The following is an 18,637-nucleotide window of genomic DNA, read 5'->3' as shown; positions in this document are numbered from 1 at the left end:
CTAAAATACCCCCCAAAAAATGTCAAATTCCTCAATTAGAAAAAGGAGTGTATTTTGGATTTTATATTTATGGGAATATTAAAGATTTATGATTACAAATGTGGTAGGTTATAAAAATGTTTTACACAATGTATTGTGTGATATATTTCAGTAATGTACTATGTTACATCTAATCTAAAACTACGTTATGGAATTTGTAAAGCGTTGACTGTCCATACCTACTGCGTATGTTATGTTGAATGGATAAAAGAAAAGAAGGAAGAGCTGCATTTATATTTGAAGTGTGAAATAAATCATTTTCCACCTTATTCAAGAAATCTTTACCTACATTCATTCAGTACTGTGCAACAATTTAGGCTCTTTAAATAGTTAGATTTTATCATGGAGGCGTCTGATCGGTGACACACAACCAGAATTATCTAAAGAGAAAATCAGGAGATCTGCAGCTTCAATCTGGTATCGCATGAAGAGACAGAAGATACTGAGACAGGTTCTCCGTAGGGATTTTGAATGATTTCCATTTCTTATGTTTATTTCACTTTGTATGAAGTTAAGTGATCCTTGTTTTTAAAGCCTCGCTTTACTTTAAGTACTTAAATCTTTGAGAATGTGCAACATGCTTTAGCTCTTTAAAACTTTTAATCCATGGAAAGCGAAACACTGACTTATCTGTCTCCATCACAGACGTGTAGATAAGACTACAGCAGACGTCTCTCTCTATCTCGGGCTTGTTGCTCATGTGTACTTGAAACACGCACTTAGGAATGCACTTCATCTTGTTTCGTGGAATGTGTATCACAGGGATATCATGGGGTAGTGAGACACCACCCTGCAAAAGGACACAAATTATTTCTCGTACCAAAAAAAGAGACAGCTGCCAAACTCAGGCTGATACAGATTTTATGATCTTTAATATTCTTTCTGTTCTATGACACCTATTACACAGGAGCTGAAGAAAAAGTATATCTCAAAACAGTATATAGTTGTGCATGACTGTAAACGATGTATTGGGCAGGAATTCCTCTTTTACCTTTATGTGCGACATCGATTAGTAAGAGAATATAAGTGTTACTGTGGAGCAAAAAGAGGATACAGCATGATGTGAGTTTCATTTTCACATTTTCTGTAACTCGTGTAAACCACAAAGTCAAAGCCAGAGAGAGAATGAAGTTAATAAACAAAGTCATTGTTGTCGACATATAAAGAACATTTTATGTGGAAATTAAATCAGGGCGTCTTCCTTTTCGGTCACACTTCCTCAGGATTCCCCCGTTCCAGTTTCACTGCGTTTAAACTGTGATCGAAAAAGAAACAGACTCATGTCAACACAGCGAATCATCTACTCATATTATCCACTTATTACCACATATGAACTTCAGGAGGAGGAGAGCCAGCACTTACTGCGTTCTTGATCAAGTTTCCAGATTTGCTGAAGATGTTTTGCCTCCTGGAGGACGGCTTGGGGGCCTCTGTGTTGTTCTGCGGGGTCGCCTGAGGCTGAGCAGGCGGAACAGGCAACGAGGACAGGGCCGGCGAGTAGGACTGAGGTTTTGAGTAACTTTGGGTTGGGTTCGGCGTGAAAGGCTGAGCTGGGATGTAAGGCTGAGACGGTGTAAAGGTTTGAGACGGTGTTTGAGTATGGGATGGTGTGAAGGTTTGAGACGGTGTAAAGGTTTGAGACGGTGTACGAGTATGGGATGGTGTAAAGGTTTGTGCCTGTGTGTATGTTTGAGATGGTGTGTTTGTTTGAGATGGTGTGTATGTTTGAGATGGTGTGTATGTTTGAGATGGTGTGTTTGTTTGAGATGGTGTGTATGTTTGAGATGGTGTGTTTGTTTGAGATGGTGTGTTTGTTTGAGATGGTGTGTGAGTCTGGGATGGTGTCAAGGTTTGTGCCGGTGTGTATGTTTGAGATGGTGTGTTTGTTTGAGATGGTGTGTATGTTTGAGACGGTGTGTGAGTCTGGGATGGTGTCAAGGTTTGTGCCGGTGTGTATGTTTGAGATGGTGTGTATGTCTGGGCCTGTGTGTAAGTGTTTGTTGGCGTGTAAGACTGTGGCAGCGTGAAGGGCTGCGTTTGAGTCGGGGCGAACGGGTTGCTTTGAGCAAAGCTCTGAGTGTTCAGGTAAGGCTGCGTCTGCGAAAAGGACGATGGCACCGGCGTTGAGTCGAGCAGAGTGGGTGGCGGCGGCGGGGGGAAGTGATCAGACGCCTCCTGTTCGTCATCAATGCTCCCAGAGGGGCTGAGCACGTAGTGGCTCTTCCTCAGCTCCCCCAGGCGGACCCGCTCACGCTCCAGCTCGCTCTCCAGCTGCAGCACCTTCACCTGAGAGATACAGGGAGCAGAACGCCCTCATTAGCTTCAGAGCTCCAATCAACAGGCGATCGTAAAACGAGACAGGACGAAATGAGCCTCACCTGAGCCTCCATTTCTTCTTTCTTCAGCTTGATCAGAGACAGGCCAGAGAAGTCCATCATACCTGCAAACACATCAGTGTTAAAGCTGATATCATCAATATGCTCGATGTTTGTCTCTGGAATTTTGTACTGACTTTCACGGATAAACACAGCTGATGTTGGTGGTCCTCTTACTTTTCCTTTAGCCGCATCATGAGTTTGACATTTACATTTTCTCTTGTTCTGTGTTAAAGTTCCATATCTACTTCAGAATTATTCCTTATCATCAGTGTGTCCACCTCAAATAGTTCCAAAATATAGCCTACTGTCACTTTTTATTGTTTGTGTGCTGGACGTTGTGTGCAGAGCTTTTTACAAACAGTCTACGGTGCAGAGTGAACTTAGAACACAGTGTTTATCATAAAATGAAACCAAATGTTCTTTATCACCATTCACATGTGGGGTTTATATACAAGTTTAAATGATTTACTTAACTACTGTTATTTTTTCTATACAAATCATGGCGACAGAACTTTTCAAAATAAAAGCTCTGTAATTCAGCTGCTTTTACTTTTAAGATTAATTGCCAAACAAGAAGTGTTTCTATGAATGTTGATGCCATGATGGATTCAGTATCAGTCCATTTGTGTTGGTGTTCGTCTTGTATGGTAAAAAAATAAATAATAATACTAAAAAGAACTGTCAGCAGTTTTAACCAACAGTTTGACCCAGTTTCTAACCGCTGCTGTAGTTTATCTGAGGATGAAGAAGAAGACGCGTTCACTGACTGAGGTATCACTGCCACACACCCCCTGACTGCTACAGTGCAATGTTCCAAATCGCACTATAAGGTGAATGGTTCGAGGGATATGCGTTCCAGATACAGAAAAACAGATGTGGAATTCATATGTAGATACATATTTTTTATATATATTTAGTGGATTGCTATGAAATTTGGTCAAGACATCATCCATGCTCCCCTCAGGATGAATTGTTAGTAGAACTGTAAAGTCTACTTCTCTCACCCTGGTCGGAGATCTGCAGCTGCCCGTGCTTGGTGGAGGTGACGACCACGGCGGCCATGTCGTTTACGTGTCGCGAGGCCTGCTGCAGCGTGTTCAGCTTCTTGTTGCTGCGGTCAGCCTTCACCTGAAATGATAGGAAATCACATCGACACATGTAAGAATTTAGTACTATTCAAGTATAATTGTATATAACTTGGGGAGATGACACTGTCTTTTATGTGATTTCTCAACAAGACATGCATTCTTTTTAACCGAACGCTGTGCAGTCTGGGCTGATTTGGTTTTCTTTTCCCAGCTTAACATGTCTCACTCTAAGAACACATTGGAGGCTCATCGGGAGGTGAATTTCACACATGGACGTCACAGCACTCAAAAATTCACAACGCTTAATAATCAATTACAGTAAATAATCCACAGAACTTCATGGGAACATTTTTTACATGAAACTCCTTCCCACACAGGAGACAGGTCCAATGAAAAGCGATGACTCTGACTGGGGGTAGAAACATTACAACTTGATCAGCACAATCAGAAAAAAATACGTACTGTACGTCTCCATTTCCATAAAGAAGAGCTCGGAAGAGAGATCGGGTCTGAACACAGACATCTGAAATGTGACAGGGGTCTCTAGCTCGTCTCACCATCTCATATATTGTTAAGTAGAATCTGAATCAGAATTTTAGTTGAGACCCTCAGAGTTCCGCAGTAATCACTTTCCATCAATGGTTTAATGTGCATCATATCACTCCCACACCACCAGGATCCACCTGTACAAACCTTGTTCCACAGCATCCCAATCAGTTTGTGGTGGACAGTAACACAACCGTTCCTAGTTTCTCTCACTTCTCTCTCTCCCCCTTCTTCTCTCTTCTCTCCCCTCTTTTCCACCTACCTCTCATCTCTCCTCTCTCTTTTTATTCCTGTTAAGGGAGTTTTCTCTCCCTACAGCCACCCAAGTGTTGCTCGTTGTGGGAAATGCTTGGTTTCCATATAGGTTGGTTAAGTTTCCTTTTCATAATGTATGTTGTGATTTGGCGCCATACAAATAAACTGAACTGAATTGGAAACCTCCATCCGGAGCATTTGAGGTGGTGACACTGCTCGACAACCTTCACACTGTACCTTTGAGGCAGCGACCAGCTGGGCGGTGCTGGCGGCGATCTCATGTGAACAGACGATGAGCTCCTCGTACGCACCATTTTCCCCCACGACCCGGTCAGCTGAGTCTCTGAAGGCAAAGAGGTGAACACGTGCACAGTGTGTCATTCAGCAAACAAGTCTTACATAACTCGTACTAAGCAGAATGTGTTTGCATTGATGGTGTTCTGTTCTTACAGCAGCTGTGTGGCGCCCCAGCCCACGGCCTTAGACGCAGAGATGAGTCCCTCGGTCCAGCGAGAGTTTTTGGCATAAAAGTCTGTAACAGACGCTGCTCCCTGTGGGAAGAGTGATTACAGACGCATGAATATGTATGTGAAACACTTCTGTGGTTTCTGTTATTGTTAAAGTAGGGTTTCTTAAAATAACCAGAATAACACTTTAAATGGTCACACCAGCCAAGGACTAATACAATTAATACGAATAAAAAACAGTGTGGACAATAAGGTCTATTATTTATTATCTATGAGAATTTATCGACATTTATATCACACTATTTTAATGTACTGTTTACCTTTATCATTACACACAGGTCTAATTTCCCTTTATTTATTTTTTTGTTTTATCACATTAGTCTGTGGTGCAAACAAAAAGAATGAAACTAGGCACTTTCCTTGATTATCCACTGTGGTGATAAATGTTTCCTTAATTGTTGACAAAAACATTTACTTCTAACCATAGAAATTAGAGAATATAATAAATCTTGCCTTTTGCCACTGGCTTTTGAGACAATGTTACCAAACTCCATACCCTGGGTTCCAGGGTTTTTCCATGTTATTGATTTTGAGTTATTCATTAGTTTCCACGGTACAAAAGAGAATGTGTATGTATACAATATAATTTAGACATATCAGACTGTTAATTGTAAAGGTAATATGAAGGATAGAATCAATAAGTAAAAGTAGAGATTTAGGTTAAATCCTTGTTTCTGATTAGTAACTTGCGAGCTGCTCTTAAAGGTAAATCCAACATTTCACTGTATAGGAATAATAAATAAAAAAGAAGGAATGAATCTGTTTATAAATATGACTTATTTTTAACAAAATAAAGCTTTAGCTTTTTAGAGGACAGGGAAAAAAGTCTGGAACTTACCCTGCCTCCTTCCACTATGTCTTTCTGTAAATCAGCAGAAGCCGTCACCAGCATATGAACAGCCTGGAGAGGAGAGAGAGCACAGCAGTAGAAATGAACATGAAGTGGAATATGAATCACAAGTTCATAGAAAATTATTTGAAACTAGAAACTGGTTTCTTACTTTCATCAGGTCTGAGCAGGATCCCAGGATACTGAGGGGGAAATAAATAAAAGTAATCAGACGTAATATGACATAAGGAGACTTACTATAAACAGAACAGATCTAGAGTTTTCATCGTACCCCTGGTTGACCTCCAGCTTAACACCAGTAGTGTCTCTCCTTGCCTGGTTCATGATCTCCTGTGAAGACGAAACGCAAACAGAAACGTTAAGTATCTAACGCTGTCCAGGAGATTTTCACGTTTGTATCCGTCCTTACGTCCATTCGCAGCACGGCCTCCTCGATGGCAGTGGAGGTAGCGATCATCTCTCTGTCCACCATGCTTCCCAGCTCTTCTTTCAGCACATCCCGCCCCTTTGGACGCAAATCCTACACAAGAAACAGTTTGTAAGAGGTACAAAACATATATATCCCAGTAAAACTACATGCACAACCATTATGGGTTGCACTTTAAAAATGTTCAACTGTGCAATATTCATTGGGCCATATTCATCTGGGCAATATAAACGGTTCATGTGCAAACCAATCACTGTACATATTCTCTCACATAATATATTTATTTTCACTTTTCTAGTTATTACTGCTGATGTCTTTTTGGTGCTGTAATATTGCAAATTTCCCCATTACGAGACTAATTAAGGAAATTCTTATTCTTATTCTTATTTATGGGTACAATAGAGGTGAACATTCATTATATATGGGCAAGCTGTGGGTGAAATAAAGAGAGGGAATCTGGTCTGGTTGTACTCTTTGATTGACAGGAGGCTAAAATATAACATTAACACAACATTTTCTACCATAGTTAGAGCAATTCGTTTTTTGACACGACAGCTTCTCATTTAAAAAAATGGATGAGAATCATCTGCATCATCTTCCATTTAAATCAGAACCTGAGATACGTTTTGGACTGTTTAACTTTATAAATACATTCAGGAAAGTCATTTGCTCTAGGAAATTTACTAACTACTGATTTGTATCAAATACATTTCGCAGCAGTATGAGGTCCTACAGAATCAACTTGTTAACACGGAGATGGAGAATTTGGCTTTTGAATTTGATGCTCCACACAAAAGGAACAACATTCAGAAAAAAGGATGAATTAGATAAAAGATTTCGGGGGCAGTGTGGTTGTGAAATTATTTTCAACTTTGGTAATATGTTCTATATTTTGTGTTTTATTGTTTTTATATATTGTTTGTATTCACTTTTGTACTTTGTATTGCTTATTAATTATCTGGTCATTTGTGGATTACTATTTCTTATATTGTATATTCCTCTGACACAGAGGTTACCCTCAATCGCCCTCCTTGTATAAATAAAGGTTGGAATGAATTAGTTTATGAATACGGGATTTGAAACCAAGTTTTCAGGGGCTTTAACATTGGCCTGCTAGATCTGCATGCATGACTGTGATGAAACTTTTTTAATCTAAAAGGGTCATTGTGTTTCGCAACAGTACGCTTTCAGCCCAAGATTCAACCTGTCCTTAGTAGTTTCTATACACTTTGTGTCTTATATATTGAAATTCTGACACATCAAGTCCAGATAACTGTTGAGGAATGTTTGACCATCCGCACACATTAATGTATAACTTCCGTAGCTTCTCCCTTCTCTCTTAGCAAAACCCTCATTCAGGTCATAGAGAATAGGCAAACCAACAGTGCATTGTAGTGTCTAAGTTGAGGGACTTTCCTATCAGAAATATTCTTCCACCCTCTGGTCTCCTTGATGCATCAAGTCTACAATAACATCTTCTGCATAAGACATCAGCTGCTGCCTGAGTTCTCCTTTCAACAGCTTCCAGAAAACTTCCATAACAATAACAATCAATAAAAAAAGAAACAAAGCCGTGTGCGGAAAAGACTGTAATATTAGACCGTATAGTATCCAATGAGAATTTTTTGTCTTTCTTTAATTTGAAACACAAAATGCACAGGAGAACTGAAAATACATGTCACCAGGGATAATACAAATCAGCTCATATTTTATGGACGCCTACAGTTCCATGCTGCTACCACGTGGCTGAGTCGTTTCTGCATTTACTACATCAAATGACAAGAAATTTTATTCGGACAAGTATTCATGGTCCCAAGATGATGGATCCTTGTGACCTAATTGAGAACATGACTTTTCCTGAAGCACCCCTTTGAGGATCTCACTACTGGTTTATGCGGATTGCCATGTAATTTAGGCACAAACGTTCATGTTCCTCTGAGGATGAAATGACCATAACTCCAATGAGGCTCTGACTTTGTCCAGTAATTAGATATATCAGTCTTTGTCATTAGGGCCCGGCTCAAAGCATTGCTCACAGAGCCACTAACAATGGCTATAGTCTCTTGAAATATCCGTTCTGACCCACCTGTCCTAAGGCGAGGATGCGTTGAACAGTGTAGCGTACGGCAGAAGGATCTGCTCTCGGTAAACTGGCCTGGAACTTCAGATCCTTCAAGAACTGCAGGCAGTTGTTGGCACAGTCCCGGCAGCTGTCAGTCAAACCTGCATGAGACAAAGACGCAGGACACAGAGTTAACTGTTTGTGCATACAGTATTTAGAGGAGTGTGTATCCATAACCAGTGGGAGTGGGTTTCTCTCACGGTCAGCTTGGTCGGTTGGGGCCGAGTGCGATGTGGCTGCTCCGTTGACGATGGTGTCGGCAGAGAGGTGGGAGAACTGGGTGACCGCTCTCAACAAGCCGCTGGCATCTGAACACAACAGAGGAGCATGAGATGCACCGATCGTCTGAGGTAAACACAACGCGTCCCCGAACCTGAACACTCACCGCTCATGTTTCCCACGTAGGCCGCGTGGCTCTGCTGCATCTTGTCTATGGAAGCCAGAGTGATTTCAGCACGGTTCACCAAGTAATCTGAAAGACCAGAGCGAAAACTGGTTAGAGTTGAAGAGCAAAGTTACAAGCTAAGGACTAAGTAGATCTAAGTACAAGGAAATTAATGGTACTGGTTTACTTTCACCTTCCTTAATGAGCCCACATACGTAGAGAAAAATCTCTTAATACACATTCTTTAATAAACTCTAATATAGCTGTAAGCAGATATGCTGTGAATCTTTATTACTCTAATCGTCCACAACTCTCTGCTCCTGTGGCCGCCCATTACTAGATGCTGCTTTACAAACTGACAATGTGGTATAAGTTATAATCATTGAAAATATATTATATATAAATTACAATTATGTGTTAATAAGAACATTGTACTGCTTATACTTAAAAACTATTTACCAAGTTTCTCAAATGAAAGGCCTGAATTAAACTGAAAACCTTTATCTGTTGGACCGATTTTTCTTTTACGTGTTCTTGTTTCTTTGTGTTATATATGTTTACTCAGTTATTAATCACTTTGTCATCATTTCTAGAATCCGAATCAATGGTCTCCTTAGATATTGTGTGTTTTCCAGAAGTAACTCTGGTAACTCAGGTCAGCTCTTAGAAATCCAGGGTGTGGATCTTGTTTTACCTCCTAAAAAGATGTTTGATGGCTGGTAATTATTACTTTTATATGTTTGTTAGGTTTATAAAATAAACGATGTGATTGTTGTTCATTGGGATTATTTGAGGGGAGAAATTAAAAGGTTTTGTACCAGGTGAGCTTATGCAGCGGACGTGAATGGGGTCGTCCAGTTTGGCCACAGCGTCCAGTATGATGCCCTCGGCCTCCACCACAGCACACTGCAGCAGACAGAACTGCTCGTCCTGCAGCTTCTGGGTCAGCTCACCTTCACGACAGGCCTGTGCTCAAACACACACAGGAGCTCATCAATGACAAACTGCTAAAACATTCACGACAGCGTCTCTGCACAGTCATAAACACAGCTCAGCACCTGCTGCTGTATCTGGGCGTGCAAGCTTCCCAGCTCCATGCTGCTGCGCTGCCTCTCCTGCTCCATGGAGCTCTGCTGGAGCTGAGCTTGCTGCCTGAGGGAGTTCAGCTCAGACTCATGATCCCTCACCGACCGGAGCAACCCTTCCCGCTCCGCCTGCAGCCCTACTAGTGTACTGTTCAGCTGGGTACCACTCTGTGGAACAAAACATAAAAAGGTGTATTACTGCCAATGTTTTGCTTGAAGAGGATTTGGCGTGATGATGTACAGGGAAAGTTATTGCTACCATTTCTTTGCTCATCAGGGCGTTGTTCGCACGTGTCAGCTCTGCTCGTGTTAAGTCCAGCTCTCGCCTCAGCCTGTCGATCTCCAGCTTCTGCTCTGCATTGATGGCCAGCTGTGGAAAACAGTTACATATTAAGTCATCCACACAGTAAAAACAATCAAGAGGAATAAGAGTAAATATTAACCAAAAGCTGGACATGTGCAGTACTGGAAACAGAATGTGAGGGGATGTAAGAAGAGCGGCTTGATGCAAGAGAGTTCTGCAAAATCAAAAGATGAGCTACAGCTCAAACAGGTAGATAATCAAATGGATTATAATGGTAGGTGCTGGTATTGCTAAAAGGCTGCATAGCTTTCTCTTTGGTAAAACCAAATCATTTCTAAGCAGTTCTGTTCAGTGCAGACACTGGCACGTTAGAAGCTTTTGAACCAGCACTCTGTAGTTTTTACCTGTTGCTGCAGCTGAGCTCTCAGCGCCTCCATCTCTCTGTTGGTGCGGTCTCTCTCCAGGTCCAGAGACCCCTGCTGCTGCTGCGCCTGCTGTCTCAGCGAGGAGAGCTCGGCGTCCCTCTCTCTGGCCGAACGCAGCAGCACTTCCCGCTCCGCCTGCAGAGCGACCAGGCTGCTGCTCACATGAGATCCCTCCTGCACAAAGTGACACGTTAAGTACGGTGTGTGAATGAAAGTCAGGCCTGAGAACGAGACGATTTCATAACAGAGCAAACAAGCAGTAACTTGCATGAGTGAGAATGTAAGAGATGTCCATTTATATGTCCTGTTGTGACTTATCATCAATAAGTGACTTATTGTGGGTTAATAAGCAGTCATTTTCCAACCAGAAGGTTGAAGGTTTGATCCCAGTCTTCCTAATCTGTATGCCTTGGGCAAGATACTGAACCTCCGAGTTGCCACTCATAGACAAAGTGCGGTGCATAGATGCACTGTGTGAATGGGTGAATGGAGATTCACTTTAAAGTGGGGTCATCAAGACTAGAAAAGCACTAAACAAACACAGACAATTTACCATTAAGTTACATTAAGGAATGAACAGATTCATAATTGGTCCAAATAAAGGCCTCTCAAAGTGAATTTTTGGGTATATTAAATATCTAAGGACCCCAGTGACACAAAACGCAAGGTTTCCTAAATAATCATGATCGGAAATATTATTGTAAATATGTCAATAAGAAAGTATGCTCACTTTTATTACTTGATAACTTTTACAAATGGATGACAACTTTTAATTTGATAACGTAATAAGTTTTTGAAAAGACTGAATTAACTTTGTAGTTAAGAGAATTATCTGTTCATAAATTTACCAGACCAGCTTAAATGTATCATTCAGTAGCTCGAGAGCTTGAAACACAAAGGCCAAAAAGTTAAATAACCTTACCTTTAAATACAAACTTAAAATATGGCTTAAAGAAAACTAAACTTGTTGTCATAAGTAATTATTCCCCTTTATTTTGTGTGTTCCAGTTCACATGCATATTGTATTGAATTTGAATGTGTTAGTGTATTGTGACCCCTCTGTAATTAGGGGTTGTTTATTAGTTTGTCCGTAGTGTTTTGATTATGGGTTTGTTGTACTGTCAGTTTGGGTGTTATGCAATGCGTGAATTATCCATTGATATTTTGGATTATATAAAATAGAGGTTTTTATTTCCGATCACCTTGTAAGAACTTGCTATTGGGACACCTGAAAATTGGCTTCGCAGCTCATTTACAGTATTTTGTCTGTTGAGTATTGAGCTCTGTCAAATAAATAAACAAATAAGAAGTACGTTGGAAAAAGATGTGCAGTACCCACTCAGGACATCTTGACGCTAAAAGTTTGAGTGAGTACATTTTCCAAGTCTCACCATCTCTTTATTCTGCAGGGCGCCGCGGAGGAGGGCCAGCTCTGCTCGCTGCTCCAGCAGTTCCTTGTTGAGGCGGTCGGCCTCCTGCTGTTGCTGACTCATCTGAGTGGCAGAGGAGTCACTGATTCAGTATTCATTCATGAGTCTTTGTAAACCAAGGCAGAAACAGATGATATCAATGGCTGAAGTGGTCTCACCGTGTTTCTTTTCTCCTGCCGTAGGATTTCCACCTCACTTTCTAGCTGTGTCTTCGCTCTCAGTAAATCGCCTTGGTCTTGTTTTGTACCGGACAGCGCCTTCACTGTCTCTGCGTTCTGCACATGGAAAAATAAGTACCAAATATTAGTGAAAGCAATGTGGATCTTCTCCTCTAACTATCAGACAGTGGAGAAGCATGTTCGTAAAATGTCCACCAGTTCCTTTAAGGGTGTGACAAACACACCAGTGATGGTGCGGTTTACCTTCTTCATTAAGTCGGCATGACTGGTAACCAGTTCGGCATGTCTCTCTTTGAGCTGAGTGTAACGAACCTCCGAGGCCTGAGCTCTGCCTGTGCAGACATGACGGGATGTGTCAGTAACGTTCAGCAACATTCATGTTTCTCATTGGCCTGCACACAAAACCGTAGACTCACTATCTGCCTCCTTCAGTCCAATCTGTGCCCCCACATTGGCGACGTTATTGCACCGCAAAGCCTCCAATTCCATCCGCAGGTGTTCGTTTTCCACCATGGCCATCTGCTTGTGGGTGCGCTGCTCCTCCAGCTCAGCTCCCAGATGATTCACTTGAGACTTTAACTCTGTCACACACCTCTGAGCCTGCGGACAGGAGGGACAGGGTGTATGTATAAGTAGAAAGTGACAGGAAAGTCCTCACAGCTACAGGGACAAATCTTAGACCTGAGAAGAGGTCAGACACAGCGGGAGGTGATATGTACAAGTGCATGGTGGTGCATCGCAAACAAATGGGAGTTGGAAATAGAAGCCGTGGCAGTGACACTTGTCCATGAACCCTTTGTGCCCAAATGCTGAAATTTTATTTTATCCTAACAACTCTTCTGTGAGTCACAAGTCAAATCTGACGCTTTCCGAAGATCTCTGATATCTGCGGCAAATCGATGTCCATAAGGCTGATCAGAAATTATTCAAATGGGAAATGTTCTGTATAAATATAACTTTTCTCGTCTTGACCAATTTTACAGATCAGTTTTCCCTTCCACCCATTTACACACACAGTAAAACAGTGCCTCTATGAGCTGCACATTCTCTAACACACATCCCTCACACACTGCAGGCACAGCCGTCAGGGGCGATTTAAGGTTAGGTATCTTGCTTAAGGACACTTCGGCATGCAGATACTGATACAGAGACTGAGATCGAATCTCCGACCTTCTGGTTAGTGGAGGACCCACTGTCCCTTCTGAGCCACAGCCGGCAGAAAAACTCTTGTAACTGCAGAATTTGCAAAAGAATCCTCATGTTTTCATCAATAGCCTGGTAATCCAGTTGTCTGTATATTCGTAGGTATATTGCCAACAGGTAAATACTAATTTGGCACTTTTGTGGTGCCAATTTTACAAAATGTAAACACATACAAGCTAAAGAAAAAAAGTTCCTCAGCTAATTTCTCAGCAATGTTATATTTTGCCGTTGTATTTACTTCTTCATCCAGCCGCTCCAACAGCAGGATGCAGGACATACCTCGTTCCTGATGAGATACAGCTCTGGTTTCAGCACCTCCAGCTCCCTCCTCATGCTCTCAGTCTCTGTGTCTCTCTGCCCCAGGGAAGCGTCGGGTGCTGCCAGTTGGCTCAGCGAATAGTACTGCCATGAGAAAAAGCCTCAGTGTTAGCCGTACAACAAAAGGTGAACATAATCTGAATTTTCACTTGCATGTAAACCTTATCACCTGGGTTGCTTCTCTAAACTCCGGCTGTGGCTCCACCTCCTCCTCCTCCTGCCGCTCCTCGTCGGGCATCACCACCACTGGCTTCTTATACTCGGCCAGGGCAGCAGCTCGCAGGAAGTTTGGTGGAGACTGCAGGGTCATAATAAAAAAAACACACGGGCGTGACTGAAAATCATAGAAAACTGATTCATGTACACACAGAAATTTCCAAACCTTTCACTTACGTCTGGGAGATCCGGGATCTGGATGATTCTTTTGAAGAACTCCATTTCCCTGGCTCTGTCAAAGAACTGTGATAGGCTGTGGAAGAAAATCCCGATCTTGTTAGAAATACTAAACGGTTCTGATGCAGAATAATGATCACACAGTTGCGCTACAAGGGCAAGAGGGATTTTCTTAAAATTTGATGCATGAATTTGTATGTTGTTTATCTAGAAAACAAAGAGGTTTAGCTGCACAGGTGAAATCTTGAGTTGCATTTTCTTTTGAAGCAAGATCATTACATTTTCACAAATGGGCTAAAATACTCATACAGATAATGAACAACTGGAGCGGTTGGTTCAACCTTCTATCAAAATCCTGGAAGTGAGTTTAAGATGGGTGATTTAAAAAGATTTGACAGATTTATGTTTCCGTTATTGGTGAATTTTGTTACAGGCAATGATGGTCCAAAGACCTACACATCCCAAATCCAGCCCGCATGCCACATTAAATGGTGGCACTCGGGTCACCCAAAAGTGCCAAAGGTGGCCTGGATTTGTTTTATTCTATTTGGGCCAAATTAAATATGTATCCCACCTGTCGTTTTAAGTTCACATCCAGAATTACACTTTGCCCAGAGTAATGCATGTTTGCCAAAAGTGACCCACGTTTCTTTTGGGATATTTGGGCCATATTTGCAATTGTACAAGTGGGCAACTTATTGCTCAAATCCATTTAGTCAAATCCACAAGAGGGCCAGAAGTGTCACATCATTGCCTGAAGTGGCCCACGTCCGTATGCTCTCTGTGAAGGATCTGTCTTTACCTTTTCCGTTTTTTGGAAATGTACATGCAGCCCTCTGGTCCTGGCTTGTATGGATTCATGGCACAGTAATGAAAGTCTCGTTAACTCATTTATTCACTTACAACCTACCTCATGAAGAGATCACGGAACCGCTCTCGGTGTCCAAGAAGAGCATCTGGGGTGATGCCTGTTAAGCAGAGGACATGACCAGTAAGGTCTGAGTGGATCAAAACATACTGTTTGTGTCTGTGTGTGTGTCTGTGTGTGTGTGTGTGTGTGTGTGTGTGTGTGTGTGTGTGTGTGTGTGTGTGTGTGTGTGTGTGTGTGTGTGTGTGTGTGTCACTCACAGCTGTGGAGTTTAAACATCAGCCTCACAGAGAAGTGGTAGAGGAAGCTGCAGTCCAGTATGAGCGGGATCAGAGGAGTCAGCCTGCACCGGCCAGCTGGAGTGTCAGATTTGGCCCCGTTGGTGTCGAGCTGACGCAGAACTTTGGATGAAGAACCATGAAAGCCAAATTAAAGGATGAGTCTGGTAGTATTCTTTATTTTGTTTTCCAATAACGTGACCTCTTATTTCTTCTATTATCCCCATTGGTTTTATTAGTGTTGTTCAATTATATATTGATGCAAAAACTGTTTTTTTCATACTTTTATGTATTTGTGATGCACATAGCAAGCTAGGTCAAATAATATTGTAATCTGTTGTTTACATTTATATATTTTTAACTATTAATAAAATATATAGGCTATATTTATGATATATTTTAAAATATGTTTATGTTAAGCAAGAACTAAGGTGCTTGAGAAAAGAACCACAGACAGTTCAGGGAATTCAGAAGGAACTGATCACTGATGCTTTACACAGGATTACACTATGGACTAACCTGTCTCAGACATCTTCAGTCCAGCGTCCATGTAGTCCAACAGCTCCTGTGTCATATCCAGCCTACAGTATAAGAAACCACATATTTAACAGGAAACAGTAAAATGATGTGGCAGCTGGTCAAATTCAGGTGGGTGAGAGAAGTAAACTTACACTTTGTTCATGTCAGTTCCTGCTTCCCTCTCCAAAGTCTCATCACTGGCCTCCAGGTTGGCTGGAATCACCTTGTGCTGTGGAGGAGGTTTTTGTCGTCAAACCAACATGTTGCCATTTTGAGTTTGTCTAGTGTCATTAGATTAACCAATAGAAAAGTATTACCTTTGCATGGAATTCCATTTTGAGGCAGAGGAATTTGGCTGACAGGGCGACGATGTGGCCGTATCGATCATGCAAGTTTCCCTGGAATGAATAAAGATATATTAGGTTGAAATAGATAAGATCATTTAAAAAATAAACACAAGTAAGAGAGCTCATGGGAGAGAGCATATGAAAGACATATTGCAACCAGTGGTGAGATGTAACAAAGTACATTTACTTCATGACTGTACTTTAGTGAATTTTCCATGTATCTTTACTTAAATTAAGTAGATTTACTTTGGGGTACTTTTCCCTTTTACTCCACTACATATGTCCGTACTTTCTACTTCTCTACATTTTTATCATCAACAATGCTGATTTGATGATGTAGATAATAAAATATAATCAACAAGTACGTTTACTTTAAATAATTCAAGTATATATAAAAGCAAGTACTTACTTACTTTTACCCCAGTAGAGAATTTCCTATACAACTGATTTCAACAACTTTAATAACAACTATAACAATACTGAAGTATGGTTTGAAATTTCTACTTTGAATAAACGCTTTTTCACGGTGTCCACTCACCCAGAGGATGCCCATATCTTTCACGTTGCGACAGTATCGGTGAGAATCTCTGACTGCCTGTATGGGACCAGACAGACAGACATGAGATGAAACATCAGCAGTGTGAAAGTGATACGTTGAAAAGCTGGTCAGGGAAAAGGAGATATAGAATTGGAACTTGCGTTTCTGTGGCCGCCCCTGAGCAGTTTGTGCAGCAGGTAGCAGAACTTCCAGCTGACAATGGAGTTACTTGACAGAGGCAAGTTCAGGGCGTAGGACCAGAAGGTGGCGGCTCCGCCCTCCTTGTGACTCCCCATGATGATGTCTTCACAGCAGTTAAGGAAACTCCAAGGAACCAAAGCACATGGTGAACTGTAGTGAAAAGGTCATATGTGTAATATGTCCAATTCAACCTCAGACTCATGTCTAGAGAAATATTTTTGACTATGAGCCATGCTTGCATTGTTTGGTGTGATGGCAATGTCAGCTGGTGATTCCACTGGTGTAACCAAGACTGAAATATCTCAACAACCAATACATGGATAGCCATGAAATTCTGAGATATTCATGATCCCCAGAGGATGAATCCCTCTCAAGTTTCCTCAAGCTTGTTGGACAGTGTGAATGTTTCATGATTTGTTTGGGAAATTCTGTTGATGGGTTTTACAAGAAAAACTATTTATATTATATAATAATATAAAGTGCTTGAATTTGAAATGTTAACAGACTATAAGAACACAATCGGTATATAATAAAATAATAAAAATGGAGAAATCAGGAGGCAGCTAGTATGAATCCATTAACAGCACTGTATGAATGCTCAAAGAACGGGAAGGAACATCCAAACACTTTGTTTACGAACCATAAATGTCAGATATAAAGAAAGGGGAGATATCTTAAAATCGACATAGTAGAAATCATGTCTTTATATGATCCCCAAAGGATAAATCCTTATAACTTTGATGTTCCCCTAACACGCTCCATAGGTCCACCATATGGATTAAGTTTATATTTCAGAGACAATTGTCTGAACTAGTTGAAGGACCACCATAAAATTCTTCAGATCTTTGTATACCTCAACTTTTCCTCTGCTTCTATTAGCATGGGAAATATTTGCCAGTGCAATTAATTACCCGTAAAACTAATGACCTAATGAGCAGCCTCATCTGTAACATACTTATCTAATTATTAACATGAAGCTAACTCACAAAACCAAGTGGAGATTGTACACCAACATTTGACCGAGGACGTATTGTGCAGGTACCTTTAAAACAGCAGGGATGGCTGTAGACAAGTTCAGTTTCAATACATTTTCTCAGTAAATACATTTACATTTTCTATTTCAACCTGTCTGAAACAGTAGCAGTCTGGGTGTTTGTTAGTTTTTAAAGGATACTGCGCACATATTTCTCTTTGGGCGGTGTTTCGGCTGAGGTGACGGTTTTGCTGATGTTGTGGAGCTGAAAGAAATGAAATCAGGACACAAGACAAAGATCAACCTCCACGAGCCAATGTCAGGCTCGAGGAAATATATGAGAAAGAAGCGACAGAGTTGCATTGACCCAGAGGACAAATCTTTTCTTCTCAAGTACATGAGATTAGGACAATGTTGTTTTTTGTTGTTTTTAACTTTCCAATAAAAATGATCTTGTCGTGCGCCGTCCATGGTTAAAATAGTCATCACATGTTTGTTGTCAACAGGTAACACACTAGAAAAGCCTTAAATGGAATCTGGATAAACAAAACCTATTGATCCTCGGGTAAAAAAAACAACATATTTAGCGCTGCCAAAAGATAATCAATCACTCACCTGTTGTTTACCAAACTGCTCCTTCTCCGCAGCCAAAGCCTTCTCCGTCTTATTGTCGCTTTTATTCTTTGTTTTGCTCATCCTGCTCACTGTGCTCCACAAACACTACAAGTCCGATGGTCCCCGTCCAGGTTTCAGCTCATTACCGACTTTAAACAAAAGGTGCGTCGCATGCGCGCGGCAGATATTATCTAAAACGTCCCTCCTCTCAAAGTGAACCTGAGATCGGATAAAGTCGCTTCTCTTGTGCGTAAAAGCGCACCACGGTCTCACCAAATGCGTAAAAACGCGCGATGAAGACAAAAATGATGCGTTTGATAGAATGTCAGGCTGTAAAATAACCA

At 41.2% G+C, this 18,637-nt stretch overlaps 1 protein-coding gene across 1 annotated transcript; it reads right to left on the bottom strand.

The window, feature by feature from the left end:
- Window positions 1-894: 894 nt before the first annotated feature.
- On the bottom strand, window positions 895-18,502 carry LOC128424537 (huntingtin-interacting protein 1-related protein). Its single transcript, XM_053410752.1, has 33 exons — window positions 18,294-18,502; window positions 17,880-17,943; window positions 16,662-16,808; window positions 16,505-16,557; window positions 15,937-16,017; window positions 15,772-15,848; window positions 15,620-15,681; window positions 15,083-15,223; window positions 14,865-14,922; window positions 13,955-14,030; window positions 13,731-13,859; window positions 13,523-13,645; window positions 12,457-12,640; window positions 12,284-12,372; window positions 12,020-12,136; window positions 11,823-11,924; window positions 10,411-10,605; window positions 9,962-10,072; window positions 9,676-9,870; window positions 9,436-9,583; window positions 8,618-8,704; window positions 8,433-8,540; window positions 8,197-8,333; window positions 6,093-6,203; window positions 5,955-6,013; window positions 5,835-5,865; window positions 5,672-5,734; window positions 4,757-4,857; window positions 4,544-4,649; window positions 3,422-3,545; window positions 2,418-2,479; window positions 1,402-2,325; window positions 895-1,294 (listed from the first exon to the last, which is right to left on the bottom strand). The coding sequence occupies exons 1-33, from the start codon at window positions 18,372-18,374 to the stop codon at window positions 1,259-1,261; spliced, it is 4,182 nt and encodes a 1,393-aa protein (XP_053266727.1). The 5' UTR covers window positions 18,375-18,502; the 3' UTR covers window positions 895-1,258.
- Between the last annotated feature and the right edge of the window lie 135 nt (window positions 18,503-18,637).

This window comes from Pleuronectes platessa, chromosome 19 (genome assembly GCF_947347685.1).
Source record: "Pleuronectes platessa chromosome 19, fPlePla1.1, whole genome shotgun sequence".
NCBI lineage: Eukaryota > Metazoa > Chordata > Actinopteri > Pleuronectiformes > Pleuronectidae > Pleuronectes > Pleuronectes platessa.
The sequence above is the reverse complement of the archived record's forward strand: the minus strand, read 5'-3'. Positions and strand labels throughout refer to the sequence as shown.

What these genes read in the sequence shown, in the direction of transcription:
- LOC128424537 (XM_053410752.1), bottom strand. Translation starts at nt 18,374, where the DNA reads ATGAGCAAAACAAAGAATAAAAGCGACAATAAGACGGAGAAGGCTTTG. An exon ending in TTCCGTGATCTCTTCATGAG is followed by an intron (nt 14,031 to 14,864) that starts GTAGGTTGTAAG and finishes TTTCTTCCACAG; the next exon opens with CCTATCACAGTTCTTTGACA. An exon ending in CCCTGCAGAATAAAGAGATG is followed by an intron (nt 10,606 to 11,822) that starts GTGAGACTTGGA and finishes CACTTTGTGCAG; the next exon opens with GAGGGATCTCATGTGAGCAG.